At 37.1% G+C, this 19,356-nt stretch overlaps 1 protein-coding gene across 2 annotated transcripts in view; it reads left to right on the forward strand.

The window, feature by feature from the left end:
• The first annotated feature begins 17,545 nt into the window (after positions 1-17,545).
• prima1 (proline rich membrane anchor 1) overlaps positions 17,546-19,356 on the forward strand; it is a 64,506-nt gene continuing 62,695 nt past the window's right edge. The window contains exons 1-2 of one of the 2 annotated variants that reach the window (XM_056259979.1): positions 17,546-18,184; positions 19,164-19,314. In XM_056259979.1, coding sequence (XP_056115954.1) covers positions 18,104-18,184; positions 19,164-19,314 — 232 coding nt within the window. In that variant the 5' untranslated portion in view covers positions 17,546-18,103. Of the gene's footprint in view, positions 18,366-19,163; positions 19,315-19,356 lie in introns of both variants that reach the window. The other variant, XM_056259978.1, reaches the window with a different exon arrangement.

Genomic DNA, 19,356 nt, shown 5'->3' on the forward strand with positions numbered 1-19,356 from the left:
CTAGTATATTGGGCATAGTGTAATGACAAATAAAAATCGCTTGTTAATAGGGTTGTGCGATGTCTACCAATTTGGCATCAGACGATGTGTACAGTGATCAGGCCATGATCTGACACAACACATCATACCACCTCTGTATCCTTTCTGAACATTTGTATTGAAATATCGTACATAACATGGGTTGCTCTGCTATAAACTGCACTAACCGACACTGTGGGAGTACTTCGCTCCTTTTTATAATTGAAACGATTGGCTATGAGCTACGTACAAGCATTTGATAGACATTCGTAGCACCCAATAAACGGCTCTGGGCATTCGTAAACCACGCCTCAAATACGAGAAAATGAACATGTGGTTCCCAGGTTCTCAATGAGACTTGGGTCTGACGTTAGCCAGGCTAGTGACACTGAAGACTGGAGTAATAGCTGATAAAAATTCAGCTTTGCGTCACAGAAATGAATGATATTTTAAAGGATTAGTTCACGTCAGAGTTAAAATTTCCTGACAATTTACTCACTCCCATGTTATCCAAGATGTTTATGTCTTTCTTTTTTCGGTTGAAAAGAAATTGAGGTTTTTGAGGGAAACATTCCAGGATCTTTCTCCATATAGTGGACTTCAACGGGAACCAACGGGTTGAAGGTCCAAATTGCAGTTTCAATGCAGCTTCAAAGGGCTCTACGATCCCAAGGAATAAGAGTCTTATCTAGTGAAACGATCGGTCAAAAAAATAAAATAATAATAGTTGTATTTACTTTTTAACCACAAATGCTCATCTTGCAATAGCTCTTTGATGCACCACACATTACGTTATCACGTTGGAAAGGTCACGCGTGACATAGACGGAAGTACCGATCCAGTGTTTACAAAGCGAACGTGCAAAGACTTAAGTCAAACACCCTTTATAAAAAAAAGGTAAAACAAAGATTTCGGACGTTTTTTCGCCCTACCCTAGCTTTTTGAACCAGAACACACGTGTCCTTTCAACGTGATTACGTTTGAAGCTGCATTGAAACTGCAATTTGGACCTTCAAACCGTTGTACCCCATTAAAGTCCACTATATGGACAAAAATCCTGAAATATTCTCCTCAAAAACCTTAATTTCTTTTCGACTGAAGAAAGAGATGCATAAACATCTTGCATTACATGGGGGTGAGTAGATTAGCGGTACATTTTAATTCTGAAGTGAACTAATCCTTTAAAGTATATTCAAATAGAAAACTGTTATTTTAATTTGTAATAATATTTCACAATTTTGCATTTTTTTCTGTATTTTTGATCAAATAAATGCAGGCTTGATGAGCATAAGATACTTCTTTTACAAGCATTAAAAATAGTACTGGTTCCAAACTTTTGACCGGTACTGTGTGTGTGTGTATTTGTGCAAAAACTTTATTAACATTGTAAGTGAAACTCAAGGAACATTAAAATAATAAAATAATCCATGTCACGACCCCTTTAAGAACAATAAATTCAGTAACATGCAACGTGGTTGCATTGCTCTAATATGTCCCCCCAGTTGACAAACAAACAAACAAACAAACATTAAATAAATGAATAAATGTAAAAGGGTGGTGAATTTGTCCTATTCTTTGTCCAAACTTAATAATTTTTTATGCTGAATCTAAACCTATTAGGAAGTTTTGCTAATGTTATGAAATGTATATCATTAGATTATAAAGATAGATTAGTTTCTTTTTCAAGAATTAAAAAAAAAAGTTATTTAATTAGACACTTTAATAAAATTAACCTTTTTTTTTTTTTTTTTGACTCAAGTCAAGTCCAGACAGTGCAGCATTATGAAGAATTTATGTCACACACCCAAACACACAGACAGGCATAGCCCTAAATGAACCACATCCATATTTAGGGTCATTCCCCAAACAAGTCACTATCACATCGAGTGGCAGATTATTTATAGCACACAGGGCACAGAATAAATAGACTGGAATCCTGTCCAACCCAGAACGCAGCAGCATCAGACCGTAGCTGAGTGCCCTGTTTTAATACAGCCCCTCTAAATTTAGCCAAATGAATAAGGCATCAAGCCATTTTTTTATTGTAGGCCTCTACTTTCAAACTAAAAATAGTCATCTAAAAGGTTCATAAATATAGACACAAATCTCAGTTATGACCAGTATAAAAATAAGTAAGGCCAGGGTATTTAAAAAAAAAAAACCCAGAAGCTCCTCCTTTTGTGTTATTCTCATCTTCCTCTGTCTCTTACATAAGCCTAGTTTTGTTTCTTATAATTTAGAGTCAGCATGAAGACTTGGAAGTGGGAAAAAATCATTGCTGAAACTGCATTGCCATTATCACAGCTTCACAAGAGAGATAAATGCTATTATCAACATTTCACGGAAGTCACTGCTGGGTTTGCTAAAGGCTACACGTAGCTTTGTGATATGAAAAAGCTGACAAATCAAATCCATTCAAAGAGGCTTCGAAACATATGTTGCAAAGTCACATGTTCTTTTTGTTAGAAAAGTTAAACAGCCATGGTGGTCAACATAAATCAGCATAAAGACAGCAAAAGTATGTCATTTTAAGGGTACCCAGATCACTTGGTGTTTCAATGCCCCCAGCAGATGGAGCCTTTGTGTAAAAGACAGCAGTGCCATTTCTCTAACTTGTTCAAGCCTTAACCACAATGTCACTACAGGATGGTGTGTTATTTTTGGATCAAGAGCCTTTTGTTGGCAATTATTTTCTGCTTGATGAGAACATCTGTTAAAGAGCACCTTGTGCTCCATTTTTGCCAAAGCTGCATTTAACAGTGACCCTGTGACTTGCAGAAACAAAACCGTATTGTCCCTTTTCTGAGAATGAATTTAGAATGAATTGCTTAAATTGTGGCTCAGATCAGCAAATAAAAGGCAACATTACTGATATTCACACCAATAACACAACTGTAACACTGACCGGTTTTCTTTTCTTTTTTTTTTTTACAACAGTTCAATAAACAAGAAGTTCATATTTTAGATGCAATAATGAAGGCCTAGTATATATTTTTTTGTATTTTAACTAAAGTCTAAATTATGTTAAAAAAAGAATTAATCGTCGAATCCCTGAGCAACATACGTGCATCACGGTGTTTCATTTCTGAATTAATCTTCTTTCTTTTTGTAGAGAATCTGTTGTGTGAATGATTCAAGGATTCCCTCAAAATGGGCTTTATTCATGAAACTTTCGTAAATATATGAGTAAATTTGGAGTAATTTGCGCGTAAAACGGACCTTCCCAAAAACTCAGCTCCGGATTCACAAACGCTTCGTAAACATCAGATTTGATAGTTAAACATGTGTATGATAATGAATTCCAATCATTCGTAAAGAGCATAATTCCCGCCTATGAATTACAACTATGCAAATTACGTGTCCAGGAACGCTGTGGAATCTTCTGAACTCCCTTCTCAGGGTTGGCTCCATTATATTGCATAAATGCAGAAGAGCGTAATATGCCATAGGCCTATGCCTAACAATAAATATTCGATCAACATCATGCATCCCCCAATAATGCCTGGTTCTCTTATGAAAAACGGCCAGCTGGTGGTGCTTGAGAGTGCTTTGGAGGCAGAACGTTTTTTCCCAGCCGAGATGCTTTGGTTGCTATGATTTGGAATATCTATGGCAGGCAGTAATGTGTCACATTTTGAAGAATATTACTGAATATAAAAATGCAGTAACCAGCAATATTAACTTCTCCATTGTTGTTCAGTCATTGTACAAGAAGAATGGTTGGTAGCCTATATGTAGTATTTGTCCCGCCCCCTCTTCCACTGTGATTTGATTGGCTGGGTAAAAAGTGACAGTGACAAGCGCTGCGTTTTACCCAAAGTTGAACAGTTTTCAACTCTCAGCTAAAAAAAAAAAAAAAAAAAAAAAAAAGACAAGGCAAACGAACTTGTGAAATATTATTATGCTACAAATGCAGTGTCATTAGTTTGCCTAAAAGAACACAGAATGTTCGAATGTTTTACACACCATTTACACGTGGTATAGGGAGCAGGTGTACATTTCTTTCATACCAACTAACATTTTAATAATATGGACATTTTCATGAATCTGAAAATTTACTTTAGAAAGGCTTTACGAACTATTAAAATGTTGTTCTGCTCGTGTTTCGTGAATGAGGCCTCGCCAGTATGGCATCAGCAGTAGCACTTCCACGGCACACTCCACAGTGTCCAAATTCACTCTCTCATTTCATTCACTCATTCAGTGGACTATTTAGTGGAGTAATGTAGTAAGCAACTGGCTCGGTCTGCCGTCATGGTAAGGAGTGTATACAGGGGAAAGGGGATGATTTCAGATACAGACAGTGTTTTTGAATAAATTGGATTCACTCGCAAGGACAAGAATAAGAATTCACTCACAAAGACAAGAATCGCTTTTTGTGTTCCTCATTTGTAAGTTGCTTTGGAAAAATGCGTCTGCTAAATGACTAAATGTAGCCTAAATGTAAAGTTTTGTTTCTGAATGAATCAGTTTTTTTAATCAAATCGGTTAAGTAAAGGATTCAATGACTCACTCATAACATCTAAATAAAACAGTGTTTTTGAACAAAGCACATAAAGTCAAGGGACACGCAAACACCGACAAGCAGAGTGCAACAAACAGTAAAAAATCCCTGTGCTGTCGGCACTATTGGAACGCTGTTTGACCAATCAGATTTGAGGACAAATGTTGCAACGAATTATGTGACATTAGTAGGTGCTGTACTGATGGAGGTTTAGGGATGGGATGACAACAGTGCCTACTACGTTCACAGAATTTGGTATTAACACCAGAACTAACTATTGTATAATGCTTCATGGCGGATGGGCATATGTTCACACATCACTCACATGTGTGCAATCACGTTTGGTACATCTGATTTCAAGGCTGAGTTCAGTCAATGGCTCTGCCTGATTGGGGTGCTAGACTGAATCAAAATGACAAACGAGGAATGAAAACTCAGCTTAATTAGATCAAAGACAGCTGGGGATTTTATGCATTCGCAATTTTTACTGTTTGGAAATGTCAGATTTCTGCATGCATAAGTAACTAAGAAAAGGCTGAATAGGTGAAAGTGGGGTTGTGGCTGCATTGTTGGAAACAGAAGATTATCTGATTATCTTAATTCCAGTCATATTCTTATTTCAGTTGTAGCTTTGGATGCATTTGGTTGTTAAATTTTGGATATTCTCTGTGTAAAGTGTGGATATTTCGTTAATATTCCAACCAACCATTTAAGTAATTTGAAGCACAGCTATTTACAAGGCATTTGAAACCCTATAGTAACCCTATAGTGTATATGTGTGTGTATATATATATACATACATACCTTAATTGTGTAATTAGTCTTTCAACCTCCAACCTCATTTATGTGCTGATGGCACTAGTGATGATCAGTGATTTAATGAATGAGATGAGTGAGACCAGGACAAAAACATGACTAGGACAAAGTGTCCTTCATATTAGCAGAGAAACTGACTGCTACCAGATTCAGTTAGACTGGATACAATCTGTGGTCAGCTTACACATTACTGCGATATTTAATTAGCCTGTCAGCATTCATGTGTGGTTTACCAGCATGTCCATTTATTTGTAAAATCAATCAGCTTTGTAATCAAACTATTTTAAGGTTTCGGCTTTGCAGCATCTCATTAACTCAAGCTCAGATTTGAAACATCTACTGGTGTTTATTTGTTTGTAATTGACTGCCAGATTTAGTGCAGAAACATCAACCCTCACTTTCCAAGACTTAATGTGTCCATGCTGTTATACATTTTCAAGGATTTATTTAAATTGCAGCATATTAGCTAACAATATTTTTATCAGTGCATGTCCTTATGTCTAATACTAGTGCCTGTTTTATGGAAGATCTCATTTTGTATGGGAACAAACAGTCCATGTGCACATTGAGCTTGACAGTGCTGCCAGAAAATGACTTAACCTTAAGGACAACATGATTCAAAGTTTGAGCAAGTATGTAAACCGCTGGATTAGGAAGCACCGTTCTAGACCACTATCTCTCATTCTTTCTCTCACACACTCACTTAGTAGTTCCATATGCACAAAGTGAATGCAGACATCTATAGCAGCATTTGCTATAGTCCATCACTGACAAATATATATATATATATATTAATTATAAAGAAATTAATACTTAACACAGTTTAAGGATGTGTTAAACTGATCAAATGTGACTAAACAATTAAAATATTATAAAAGATTTATATTTTAAATTAACACTGTTATTTTTTACTTTATATTCAAAGACCAGTTTTCACAAAAATATTGGGCTAAGCAGCACAGCTGTTTTCAACATTGATCATAACGAGAAATGTGTCTTGAGCAGCAAATCAGCATATAGAATGATTTTTGAAGGGTCATATGACACTGAAGACTGGAGACTGAATTCAGCTTTTCCATCACATGAATAAATTACATTTATTTTAAAATATATTCAAATAGATAACTGTTATTTTAAATTGTAATATTTTTTTCACAATATTACTGTTTACAAATAAATGCAGCCTGGCTAAGCATAAAAAAGACTTCTTTCAGAAACATTAAAAAGATCTTACCAACCGCAAACTTGGGATGCAGAGTGGACACAGGTTTGCATTCAAAGTTGTGACACCCCTCCGGAGGACAGTGATTCATGCCCTGTTATCCACAGCCAAGTGTACCGCTGTGACGAGGTAAATCAGTCACATAATTGACCCTGCCAGATGCACCTGGCAGCATAAAGCCACTCACTGTCTTCCTTTCATACCACAATCATGAATGCTCTCTGTCCTCCCCAGGCTTCCTGACTCCTCTCACAGCTGGGTCTCAGTTCTCAAAAAACTATTACATTGTGACTCTAGGAAAAAGTGTGTGTGTTTTTTTGTCAATTTCTCTCATCTAGAAGAAATTATCATTGGTGCTAACCAATAAGAGTGCAGTGAAAGGATTTCTTAGACTGAATGATGATAGGCTAGAATAGCTGCATTTGTAAAATGTACAACATTAAGATTGCTGGGAAAAATGCACAACTTCCCTGATGATGCTAATTTGCTAACAAACCCCAAAACCCTGAGCATTCAGTGTGTAACTTATCAAGCATCATTTGTGCTATACAGACATGAATGCATGCAGCTTCTTAAGGACAGGTATGCTACTGCTTCTTTTAGCAAAACTGATGTTATTGGACATTACAATTTCTTTAAAAAACTGGTAAAAAAAAATGTCTAAAAAACATTCAAAACGCCCTAGCAACCACATACCGACACTCCAGTTATGTTTTTGTAACGATATAGCTACTATTATGGTTTTTGTCAAAATATGAATTAGATTTTATTTTATTTTATGTTTTCACTGTAATTTTAGTAAAATATTTGGTCATTTTGCTGTGGTTTCATAATTGTTAATAGTTTTTGTTTTAAATATGTTTGTAGTTTTTATTTATTAGTTTTTGTTATTTTAGTTCTTCAAATTAAACTAAATGAACATGAGAAATTAGAGCTGCACGATTCTGGATTGAGAATAAAAATGGAGATCACGATTCTGAAAAGACAACTAAACAAAACAGTTTCAGATAAAATGTTAGTCTATTTGCTCAGGGGCGTAATTTATGGGGGGGGGGGGGGGGATCATTATACCATGATCACATGAAAAATATGCAGAACAATATTTTTTAAAACTATATTAAACATTACAACCCCCCCAATGTTCAAACCAAATCTACGCCCTTGTATTTGCTGCAGTCTATTTTAAAATATTTATCAGGCAATGACTTTGCAGACAGTGTTTGCATTCAAATGTAACGTTTTGACTTTGCAGGCAACATAATGGTTTAATGATATACAACAAAATAGAGAGAACTTTGGTGAAAACTAAGTAAATATATTTAATTTCTACAATACACATTTTTCACTAGAAATTACATCAAAAGTGGAAACCGTTGGTCAAAAACTTACATTTACACACAAACTGACCACCTACCACAACTTTCAGATGGCATCTTTATTTTTTAGCTCAACTGTCTCAGACTGCAACGCACAGGATTGTGTGATATCAAAGGCAGCGAAGAAGGATACATCCTGCATTCAAAAATCGATCAGATGAAGGTATCTCAGGAGACAAGAAGTGAAGCTAACATTGAATTCAGACATGAATGCACGAATGCCAGGCTTGATGCCTGTACTGGCTTCATATTATCTTGAAATGCATCTTCCGAAAGCAGCGTTTTAAGCTTTTAGACAGTCATTTTTTAACAGTTACTTGTCGCCACCTACTGGCGTAACAATCTAATTGATACAATCTTTATTTGAAGTGTCAAGTTACTTTCAAAAGGTTATTTACTTTATTTTGATCATAGACATGAGACCAGTACTTCTGTGAAAATTAGATCACGCGAGTATTTGAATTGAGTTTGAATTTGAAATCGATTTTTAACGATAAATTGTGCAGCTCTATGAGAAATGTTGCCTTGGCAACTAACTAAAAGTTTTATATTTTTATTTCAGTTAATGTATGTTTTGTTTCAACTATATGATTTTTTTATGGTTTTAGTTTTAATTAACAACCCAGCAACATCCTATCATGGCTGAACTTTCAAATGTTTTTAAGATGATGCCTGTCAGATTAGATCCTTAGACATTATGCCTTGGGGTGGTGATATCCATCCTGCCAGTCACAAAGAAAATAATAAAGGCTTTAAAAATAGAACCGCGGATCTGTGATACACACTCAAATAATTGCTGTCAAATAATTTTATAGCTCATTCTATAAATAAACATACACAACACAATAACAACTATGTAATGTACTGTAATGTGTCATTTACTCAGCCTGATGTTGATGACTTTCTTCCTTATGTGGAACACAAAAGGTTGTGTGGTTTTCTTGGCTAGATAAGAGTATTATTTTTAAAAACGTACACTTCTATAGCCGTTTTCAAAAGTTAGCATGTTCAGGCCCCCAAAACGCAGTTGTTGTGTAAATGAACGGCAAAAATTCATAAAAAGTTTTCAATTTTTAGTTGAAAACGGTTTCATGTAAACGAACATTAAGACTTTTTAGTATTTAGGGCGGTAACCATGAGATTTTATGACATAAAAGTTAGAATAATATTTAGGAATGAAAACTTATTTTTGTGCTGGAATTTATCTATGTCTAAATGATAATGTCTGACAGACAAAAGATGCTCTTGCTATCGGGGTTCAATAATTCAAATGAGAGAGAAGCTTGGTTACAAAGAGAGGCCCTCAATCCCACAGCTGTGGATCTATGTCTATTACCATCACATTCAGTTTGCTCTCTTTCATCACGAAGGCCAAGCTGGAGCCTGGGCGTTAATAATGGTTGGGCTAACAATGCATCCATCTTTTCAAAGGCCCTTACCTGTAGATAATAAATGAAAAGAAGTCATTAATCCATTCAAAAGAACACAAGGACAGACACTGATATATCAGGCACCAATTGATGTTTTAAAAACTCTGTGTGATGACACTAAAGGTTGCATCACATTGTTCATGTTAATTTTTGCTATTGATGTCAGGCGGCTGTCTCCCCTCTGCAGACCTGCTATACCACGCTCAGCATATCCATCTCTGGAAGGTCTCTGGACTTAAGCCCTGTTTGATCTTTTGCCATGGTCTGACATTTGATACTGTGACATTTTTCAAAGAAAAAATAGATTTAACTAAATTGTCACACTTGAGTCCTATTTAAAGGAACCAAACTGAGACCCCTTTAAAGCGATAGTCTACTCAATGAAAATTCTGTCATAATTTACGCAAGAGCGCCTCGTTTCACCTTTTGTCTGTCAGATATTAGCTAGGTATCATTTGGATTAAAGTTGTCATGGCATAGATTTGTTTCAAATAAAAATGAAAGATAACAGAATTAATATTTTTGGGTGAACTATCCCTGTAAATAGACATCATTATTTTGGGAAAGCCAGATAAAAAGAAAGCATAAAGAAACAAAAGGAAATGAGGCCCCATAATGTGTGTGTGTGTGTGTTCATTACAGTGAGTTATTTTACATTCCGACATTTAAGTTCATTGTATTTTTCTGACAACTCACCTCCCGCTCTCCCCTATAATCTTTCCATTTCTTCTCTGTACTGACCTGTGCTGTTGAGCCTGGCGATGATGCGTCAGAATGGCAAGGACAAAGGTCAGGTCAGCAATTCATCATACCACCAGACTCCATCATCCCTGGCGCTACTCCATAATAGCACAAGTAAAAATAAGACTAAAACAACATTTTCTGCTCATGTTTTATTCAATTCCTTCGGTCTAACAATTAATTTAGCACCTATTATGTTAAAAACAAAGCCAATTCTTTCCAAATAAATGGCTTTAAAAATATATACTGCACAAGCGATCAAAAGTTTGCGGTCAGAAAGAATTATATTTGAATATTTAAAATGTAATGTATTCCTGTTGTCAAAGCTGTATTTTCAGCAGTCGTTACTCCAGTCCTCAGATCCTTCAGACATCTTTCTAATATGCTGATTTAGTGCTCAATAAACTTCTCTAATTATTATCATGTTGAAAACAGTTTGTTTTATCACTGATGATGTGTCCCAGTTGCACATTTGGTTGTTTTAGAAACCCTGTTTACTGTCACTTTTGATCAAGTTAATGTGTCCTTGTTGAATAAAAGTCAAATTTCACCAAAAAAATATTTTGACCCTAACCTTTTGACCAGTATCATATTTTTATTTCTGTTATATAGCTATTTTATTGTTCAATAACAACGATAAACAATGTAACTGGCCTAAATGGTTCAATTTAAAGTGTGATCACAGAACCAGCACTGGGATGTAATGCAAACATGTTGTATACAAGAAATGAGTCTGACATGCACTGATCTGAAATGCAAAAGATCACATATCACTGATCAGGAAACACAGTTTACATAGTTACAGAAAGAGCTTATAACAAAGTTATTCCGAACAACCAAAAATGTGAAATGTTTTTGGACAAAATGGACTTAAATGCCAATACAGAGCATATAAACCTACAGATCTTTTACATGCTGGTGATGATCAGACCAGCATGTATAATTTTGTGTCAATTTGGGTAATTTTTTTTTCTGGTTAGTATGGCTCAAATGCCATATACATCATCAAGTTCCAAAAAAACGTTTTTCTCCAGTGACTTCCATTCAGTATGAATCTTGTATTCTGGCGCAATAATTTCTTTCAAGCAACACATATGTAGATACATTTCATGATATTACACTTATTGTTGTACCGGCGACCTTTTTTTTTTTTTTTTTAAAGGACTGTCTCTGGAACCACAATTTGGAATGCTATTAAAGGTTGCTTGACTTTGACATTTGTGGACATAAGAAAAGCCCAATATAATTGCACATTTACATCATTCTATAAACATTAAGTTATTGGTTTAGTTTAAGTCATGAGGTGTCAATAGTCCAGTCAAGTATTTCATTACTGTGTAAAAGTAGCCTGACATCATCATACTCAGATTCTAGTCAGAATGTGAGTCTGATACTGCTCCATCGGGCTGTGATTATGGGGCGTGTTTCAACCGAACCAGGAAAACAATGCCTCTGCACTCAATTGGATAGACCGAATCCCGTAGGAAGGACGGCAAAAACATCTTTCTGAACGACAAATCACAAATGCCTTGATCGCGGTTCTCTGTTCCTCTTTTAAAATGAATGTGCTGTCTAGATCTTCTATAACCGACGCGATGGCTGAATCTACACATCTAAATTCTCCAGCGGCCTCCATTCTTTGTTGTAAACGAATTCAACCCAAGCGCTCTTTGGTGACGTGGGTTATTATGTTACTGTTGATTATCTGTCCATCATCGCATAAAGCCCGCCCTGACAATTTGATTGGTCCGAACAGCTCTGGTTCGGGCATACTTGCTTCACAACGGATCAAGTCAGTTCAACTCAGAATGCCTACAGTTTATTTCTGCTCATGCCACAAGATCTAATTCATGGGCATCTAAAGTACTTACTACTTATGGCTATTACAAGACCCGGACTTCACCATGTTTTGAAATACTTAAATTCATCGGATCGGATGCAGATATCAACGGAAGAGGTGAATGCAAAGACATATGATGCAATACCTCTTAATGATAATGCTAAAAGCTCCTGTAGATTACTTGTTATCTGTAAAGTGCCATTAACTATCTTTTGCTGTAGTGGGTGAACCATACTTCAGCACTGGCACTTAAAGCTGTTCTCAGCTTAGATTTAAAAGTTACCTTGACAGTTAGAAGAGAGATGAACTGGCTCATGAAAAAAAGTAAAAGACCATTAATCACAGAGCAAATATTCTGTGTCTATGATAATGAAAATGTTGGCCACTACTCTCAAAGAAGCTCAGAAAAAAAACCCCAAAAGTACCTTAAAAGGATCATAAAGTATTTCATTAGCAGTATTTGTATAGCACAAGTTTGTATATAAGTTGTATTCCCTCTATATTCCCAAGTTGCATCGACTACGTTTAGTGCTTTTTTGGAACTTGACGCTGCTGATCGAGATATACACTGCAAAGTGGTGCTGCTCACAGTGAATCCCATAAAAAATTAGAAATGATACATTATAAATTGCTTTAAAGCGGTTAATATTATATCAAGCGTAGCGTCAGTTCTGGCAGGTCACGTTAGTCAAGCTCGCATCAGCTGACTCTCAGCTGATCCACGTCTACCTATAGGAATACGACGCCTATTACTGTATACATATATAAGCTCCTTCAGTATTATCAGCAGCTATCGCGTTTCTCAGGAGCTAATTACCCTCCTCCATCCCCAGCTCCTCCTCTTGCCCAGTCAGCATTTGGCATTCTGATTCCCTTTGAATCAGAATAAATTCTCGAATTATGTTGTATTTTAAAATCTTGAATCAATGATATCTGCAATACATCTTGTTGGTTCTGTTCTGTTTACCCTAAGGGGGGTTATTGCCGCTCTCCCTGCTCTTATCCATGCTAGGCTGCATGGATGCACAGGGAGTTCTCGCCCAGAACAGAACCATACCGCCAATCCAAACTGTATGCTTATTGTCAATTGTATTTGATGATAGTGGTTCTGACAGAAATATAATATATATATATATAAAAAAAAAAGACTTTAAAATGGCTCCGGTACAACAAATAATGGCTGACGAAACAGTGATTCTGGCAAATGTTGCACAAGAAAGCTGATCATTTTATCTACTGTATCACAGAACAGACTCTAGACATGCTCTGTAGCGATTTACTTCAAGGATTGCATGGGCTTGCAGAGGCTTTTGGCAGCGCTACGTCTACACTGTCAGAAAGTGCAATGTGCTCTTTGGGAGCTGAGGGATACCTTGCTGGATTCGCTTCTCTGCTGCTGGCCACTCAGTCTCTTCCACTCAGATCGATTTACTGTTGAAGCACAGGCCTTAAATCACAGTGCCATGGCTGTGCTGACTCCACTGCACTTCACTCCTTGACCTGGGGCGGAAAAAACTCAGCAAGAAACGAATGGCTGTCACAACATCATCTATCACCACTGCCCCCTCCATCTCAGGACACAGTCTACCCATGCAACCCCCCCAGGACTTGGGCACTGTGCTTCAGCTGCATTATATCCAAGTGCTCTCCACAGGCTTCAATAGAGCATTACATCATGAAGAGACCATGCAAGCACAAAGAAATGATTTGCAACATGTTATTAGAGCTGACATGGAGTAATGCAGTGGTGTGGAAGTCTTATCTGAAAGACAAGAGTAAGAGGTAGGCTGTTGTTGTTTGATTCATCTAAAAGGCCTCAATCTTTTTCTCACTATGCTATTCAGCCTTGCATGGATTGAGGGTGAGTAAATATTGACAACATTTTTTGGGCGAACTATCCCTTTAAGGCATTTTCACTCCTGTAGATCATTTGCTTTGTTCTGAAACAGGGACTTAAATCGTTACAATTTAGCATTTTCTCCTTAGTTCGGTTGCCTTGCACAAGGCAACACTTCAGAGTGTTCCAAAATGTGTTTATGCAAGTCAAATGTGAGTAAAATGGTCCTCTAAATGGTCAGAGTGCACTTGTTTATGTTCCTGGATTCATGGCGGTCATCCATTAAGATGGAATGACAAGTTACCCACACACATATACTGTATACGAATGTACCAAAGTCTTGATTTCCTAACTTATATACAATTTATCAATTAGAGCAGGAATCAAGGATAGCATTCTTTCAATGCACCTGTTTCAGAGAAAAACAATGACTTTGATGAAGAGGTGCTCTTTTATTTTAAACTGCAATCCAACTCAACTGCTGTCAAGGTGAAGCAACAGTTATTGCTGATCAAATTAGTTAGTCAATATGTTTATAGGAAGTTACCTAAATAATAACATATCCGTTTTAAAGTCAGCGTGTAGTGGAAGTTTCAGCCGACTTGATTTCAGTATATTGTGCCATATTTCCGAATGAAACAGAATATCAAATTAGAAATCAATGGGCGGGGCTTAATTTTATTATGTCCTTGTCATATTCAATATAACATTTATGGCAAGCACACAAATTAGGTTCATAGCAAGTCTGGTCAATGTCTAAACTTTTCATTGAGTTGAATATTAGAATGGACTATGATTAGAGGACAACGTCATGTGGCTATCATCAATAGTGTTTTCCAGCACACTTTTGAATTGCTTAATTCTTCAGTCATAAAAATATATGTAGTATTTCCACATGAGTGACCGATTCAATTTAGAAATGAAGATAATTTCAAATACGCTTATGAATGACACGCAAGATGGTCCTCATTTTAATTACTTTTCAGAAAATGGATGAAGCCACATTATTTCGTAAAATTTAACATTAACATTTTGTCCTCAACAACAAATCTATCAAATCTGGCTGTCCCAAACGAATAAACAATTATTAGTTTATTGACTGAGAGACATTGCACTCAAAAACAATATCTGGCTACATTAAAAATAGTAAAAGCACTAATTAGACTAACTCAAATTAATTGCATTGAGCCATAGATTACATCTTATCGTGACTGTATATTCATCAATGAATATTTGTCAGAAACATTCGCAGATAAATGATTCAACATGGCAAAACAACCAGTTTATGCTCTAAGTGACCAAAATACTAATTTCAGATTATTCTCTCAGGATCAATGCCATTTAAATATATCAGATCAACACAGATATAAATGTCTCTTGTGGTGCCTTTTGTCTTCATGCAGTAAAGGTACCAAAAATAGGCTGAAGACTGAGTGAGTGCTATATTTTGTTTATGATCATTTGTGTTATGGGCTATCATCTTTCTTGAGTACACCTATAAAATTTCTTAAGTACAAATTCCCAGAGGTCTCTTTGATCTCTTTTATAACAACACCATTGACATAATGTCTACTGAGAGCACTCGGATGGCCTGCAAAACTACTTTATTGCCATGAAGCTGGTGCCAACTTGAGGCAGAACCATGGGGTTGTTAATGAGCAAGGTTCCCTCAAACCATATTGAATCTACCAAGAGAATACCCACTACGGCCGGTTTGATTCACAATTCAATTTAATCTTCAGCAGAAAAAAGCCCGGAATAGAGGTGAGGAAGAACAAATAAAGAATTCAAGACCGGGGGATAAGGGACAGAAATCGAAAAGACAGAGAGGAAGGAAAATAATCAGCGTGAGCTCATCTTGATTGAACATATAGGCCTAATGGCCTGCATGACTCAATTGAATGAACAATCGGACAGATCTACCTCAATGTACAAAGAGCCATCAATCTCTTTTTAACTAGATTACAGCACCTTTTAGGGTTGGTCAGCAGGCAGGGGAGAGGACCGCTGCAGACCAAGCAGGACTTCCTGGCATCAAGCTTTAGGATCAGCTATTGTCTGAATACACCCCTCCCTCTTCTGTGACCCCTATTCCTACTAATCTACTCTGCGGGATGCCATGTCTCAACTAATGAAATGGCATTAATTTGGACTAGAGCCTATCACTAAAACCAAGCCCTCACAGTGATTCCTATTGACTACGTTTGTCCAGTACTTAGGAGAACGCATGTATGGTGCCTGCATTTCTAATAGCGTTGTGCTGGTTTTCTGATTATTTTATGAGAAGAATACCAAGGGAGGTAGATTTTTAAATGAGGTATTGACTAAATAATACTATAAATTACTGTAATTACTTTCAGATCATTAGTTAAAGGTGTGTTTAAACTGCACTAAATAATCCTGCTGGTGTTTACCAAGTGAATAAATCTAAATATCTGCCAGTTCATTTTTAAGAGCCAATGAATGATCGCTGTGATTAAACAGAAGCAACACATTGGAGACACGGTGTCTGAGGTGCTGGCAGACTCTGACTCAGTCCATAAAACAAGACCTATAAATTAAGATTCAATTTATTCTGGGTAGAATTTATTGCTTTGGCGATTTACTGGAGCAACCTCATTTAGGATGATCACATCAGAGGGCTCCTCAGTCTAATTAAATCCGATGAAGGAGGGGGTTTAGTGCAAAAGTGTAAGCTGTCACCACACACTGCAGTTTGGTAGAGAAAGAGGTGGGAGAATGAATTAATTAACAAAAAATATCCTCCCAATAATTTGTCAATAACTACAAATATATATAAATAAATCATTTTTTCTTTCTGATTCAATTTAAATCCTTATAGGCATATAGGCAGGTAGACAATACTGTTTACAGTATACATAGTATACATATATATATATATATATACACACACACACACACACACACACAATATACTGTTACGTATAGCTTATATATAAATATGTATATATACATATAAACAAACATCTTTGATTTTTTTTTTTTGAAAGATTGTATTAGATTGGAAAGATTGAAAGTATTATTGATGTTGTGCAAGCAAAATGATTAACATCCAGATACAAAACAGTAAAGCCATACTAAACAGAGTGTATGCGATACCTCTGTACATTTACATTTAAGGTTGCCATTTTCATTATACATTAACAGAAAATATACATAAATGAAAATATTCATATGAACAGAATGTTTAATCTAAATGTTCAAATAGTATGCTGTGTTGCCTCCATGACCTAATACTTCAAAGACATAAACTTATGTAATATCACAAAGCACACATGTTTTGCACTGGTCTAAACGGTAGTTTTAGCACCAATGCATTATGTAAATTAGATTGTATCATACAGTAGCCTAATTAGAAAGGACCAATGCGTTTGTTCCATCAACCAAAAATCATGATTCAGACACAAGTCTAATTGAACTAGAAGTGTTTATAGCCCACTAAAACCTGCACTTCCTGTTCGTGACTTACCTACTTTGCTCCAATACTTTTACTGCCATTTACAATTTATTTATTTTTAATTTATTGAAGTCCTTTAATTAGAACTTTGTTTCTGCTGTTAATAAAATCCCATTTGGATGGTAATACATAGGATGGACACACACACAATCACAATAGCTACGTCGTTTAATTTACCACGCAGGCCAAGCTAAAATTAAAATTCTGCCACCTAAACAAAAAAGCGGTGGATGGCAAACTGCCCCCCTCCCCCTCGGCTTTCTCCCTTACTGCCTCATGTGCTCTGTGTCTGTCTACTCTGCAGAGTACATTCAACTCGCCCCGAATACGCTCACTGTCGAACGCCGTGACCTAACCAAACGTAACCCTAAGGGTCCTCGTTAAATAAATCTCTTTAGCTCAATCCAGAAGCGAAAGAAAACGTGTGATTTCGTCGCTAATGTAAATGGCTATCACATTAACAATAGTGCGTTATCTTGGCGCGCGTCTCTCACTGGACGCCTTCACGTCAGCTGGTGCTATAGAAGTAAAGAAGAGGTGAATCCACAGTCTAGGGTCCTATTTGAGCACCGGCGTCCGTGCGATTCACCGAGTCAACGTGTGTTCTCCGTGCTGTTTTGAGTGTCCGTAACTTCTGTGCCGTGTACTGACATCATTTCATCATGCCTGGCAATAAATGAATCCTGATTCAGCGCTCGACTCACATAGAATCGCGCGCGGAGAGAACTTTGCTTCGCAACTCTTGTGTGGATACGGCACGCGCCACGGCAGCGCGCGGAGGATCAACAACTTTCCTCAGAAACAGCGCTAGCGTCCTTCCTATGTCGCTTCAAACCCTTCCATGTCACCAATTATTGTCGCTCTAATTGGACGAGCATGTTTCAGACACCATATCTGCTCAAACTCGGGGAAAACATCGTTGGTAAGCCTTGAGAAGCGGATAATAAATGACTTTTATGCGCCTCAGAGTCGCGTCCTCGCCAGGTGGACTGTGAAGAGACAGAAGAGGAATGTTTATCCGAAATTCATTGCCGCTTAGTTTGGGTTTTTTGCCGCTTTTGTTCAGTCACTGTTTTCTCTCAGTATTTCTTCCGTTATTGCAGGTAAGTTGGAATTAGCAGTTCAGTCGTTGATGATAATTCATAGTGAAGTACAATAACGAACCGTCGCGAAAATGCACGTGCATAACGGTCACAGTTTTGGATTATCTAACTGCGCTGAGATTGATCAGATTTATAAATATATATATAGTTATTATAATATAAATTTACATTTAAGTACGTGATTTATATATTTTTAAGTCATTAACCTACGACAGTTCAATCAGTATGCTAAGGTTTGGTGAATGGTGTTTGAAGATTTCACTTGAATGCACTTGTAATATTTTGATTTTACACATCTAATAGTTCACATCTAATACTAGAATACTTTTTATTCTACTCTCCTCTCAGTTCCAGCACTGGTTAAAGTAATTGAAATTGAACTGTTTTCTGAAGACTTGGCTTTTGGTCCTTTACTACTGTCTCCTGTGACTACAGTGCTCACAAGACTAGCAAAAGTGTTTCCAGGATGGCCTATTAGGGGGAGGCAGTGTCAGGGTTCACCCCTCAATACTCCCACTCCTCTGGGGGTCCGAGGCTCTGCGGTGTGGGTGGGTGCTCTCTTTGAGAGACCTCAGCCTCCACACACCCTTCATTCTCCACTTTAGTGGGAGGGAGCTCCCATTCGCCAGTGTGCAGAGAGAAAAAAGAGAGTGCTTGTGGTGTTCTCTTCATTGTAAATTCTAAGTACTATTGCGAAAAATCTCTTTTTACTATGCAAGTTTTTGCTGCACTATACATGGCATGGTGATGAAAGTGACAAAAACACTAATCTAATTTGTGCTGTTTTCTTCACCCTAGTTTGCAAGAGGGGAGCTCCAGAAGTCATGCTCACGAACCACAGTGGCACTGCTGGAAGGAAGCTGCCAGTTGCCATGCCAGTGTAGGCCCTACCCACCGTTACCGCCTCCACCCCCTCCTCCACCGCCCCCAAGGCTCCTGGCTCCAACTGGTGAGTAGCTCTGCCCTGTAATTATGTCTCTGCAGTCCTGAT

Source organism: Rhinichthys klamathensis, unplaced genomic scaffold, assembly GCF_029890125.1.
Source record: "Rhinichthys klamathensis goyatoka isolate OS25496 unplaced genomic scaffold, OSU_Roscu_1.1 h1tg000170l_1, whole genome shotgun sequence".
Classification (NCBI taxonomy): Eukaryota; Metazoa; Chordata; class Actinopteri; order Cypriniformes; family Leuciscidae; genus Rhinichthys; species Rhinichthys klamathensis.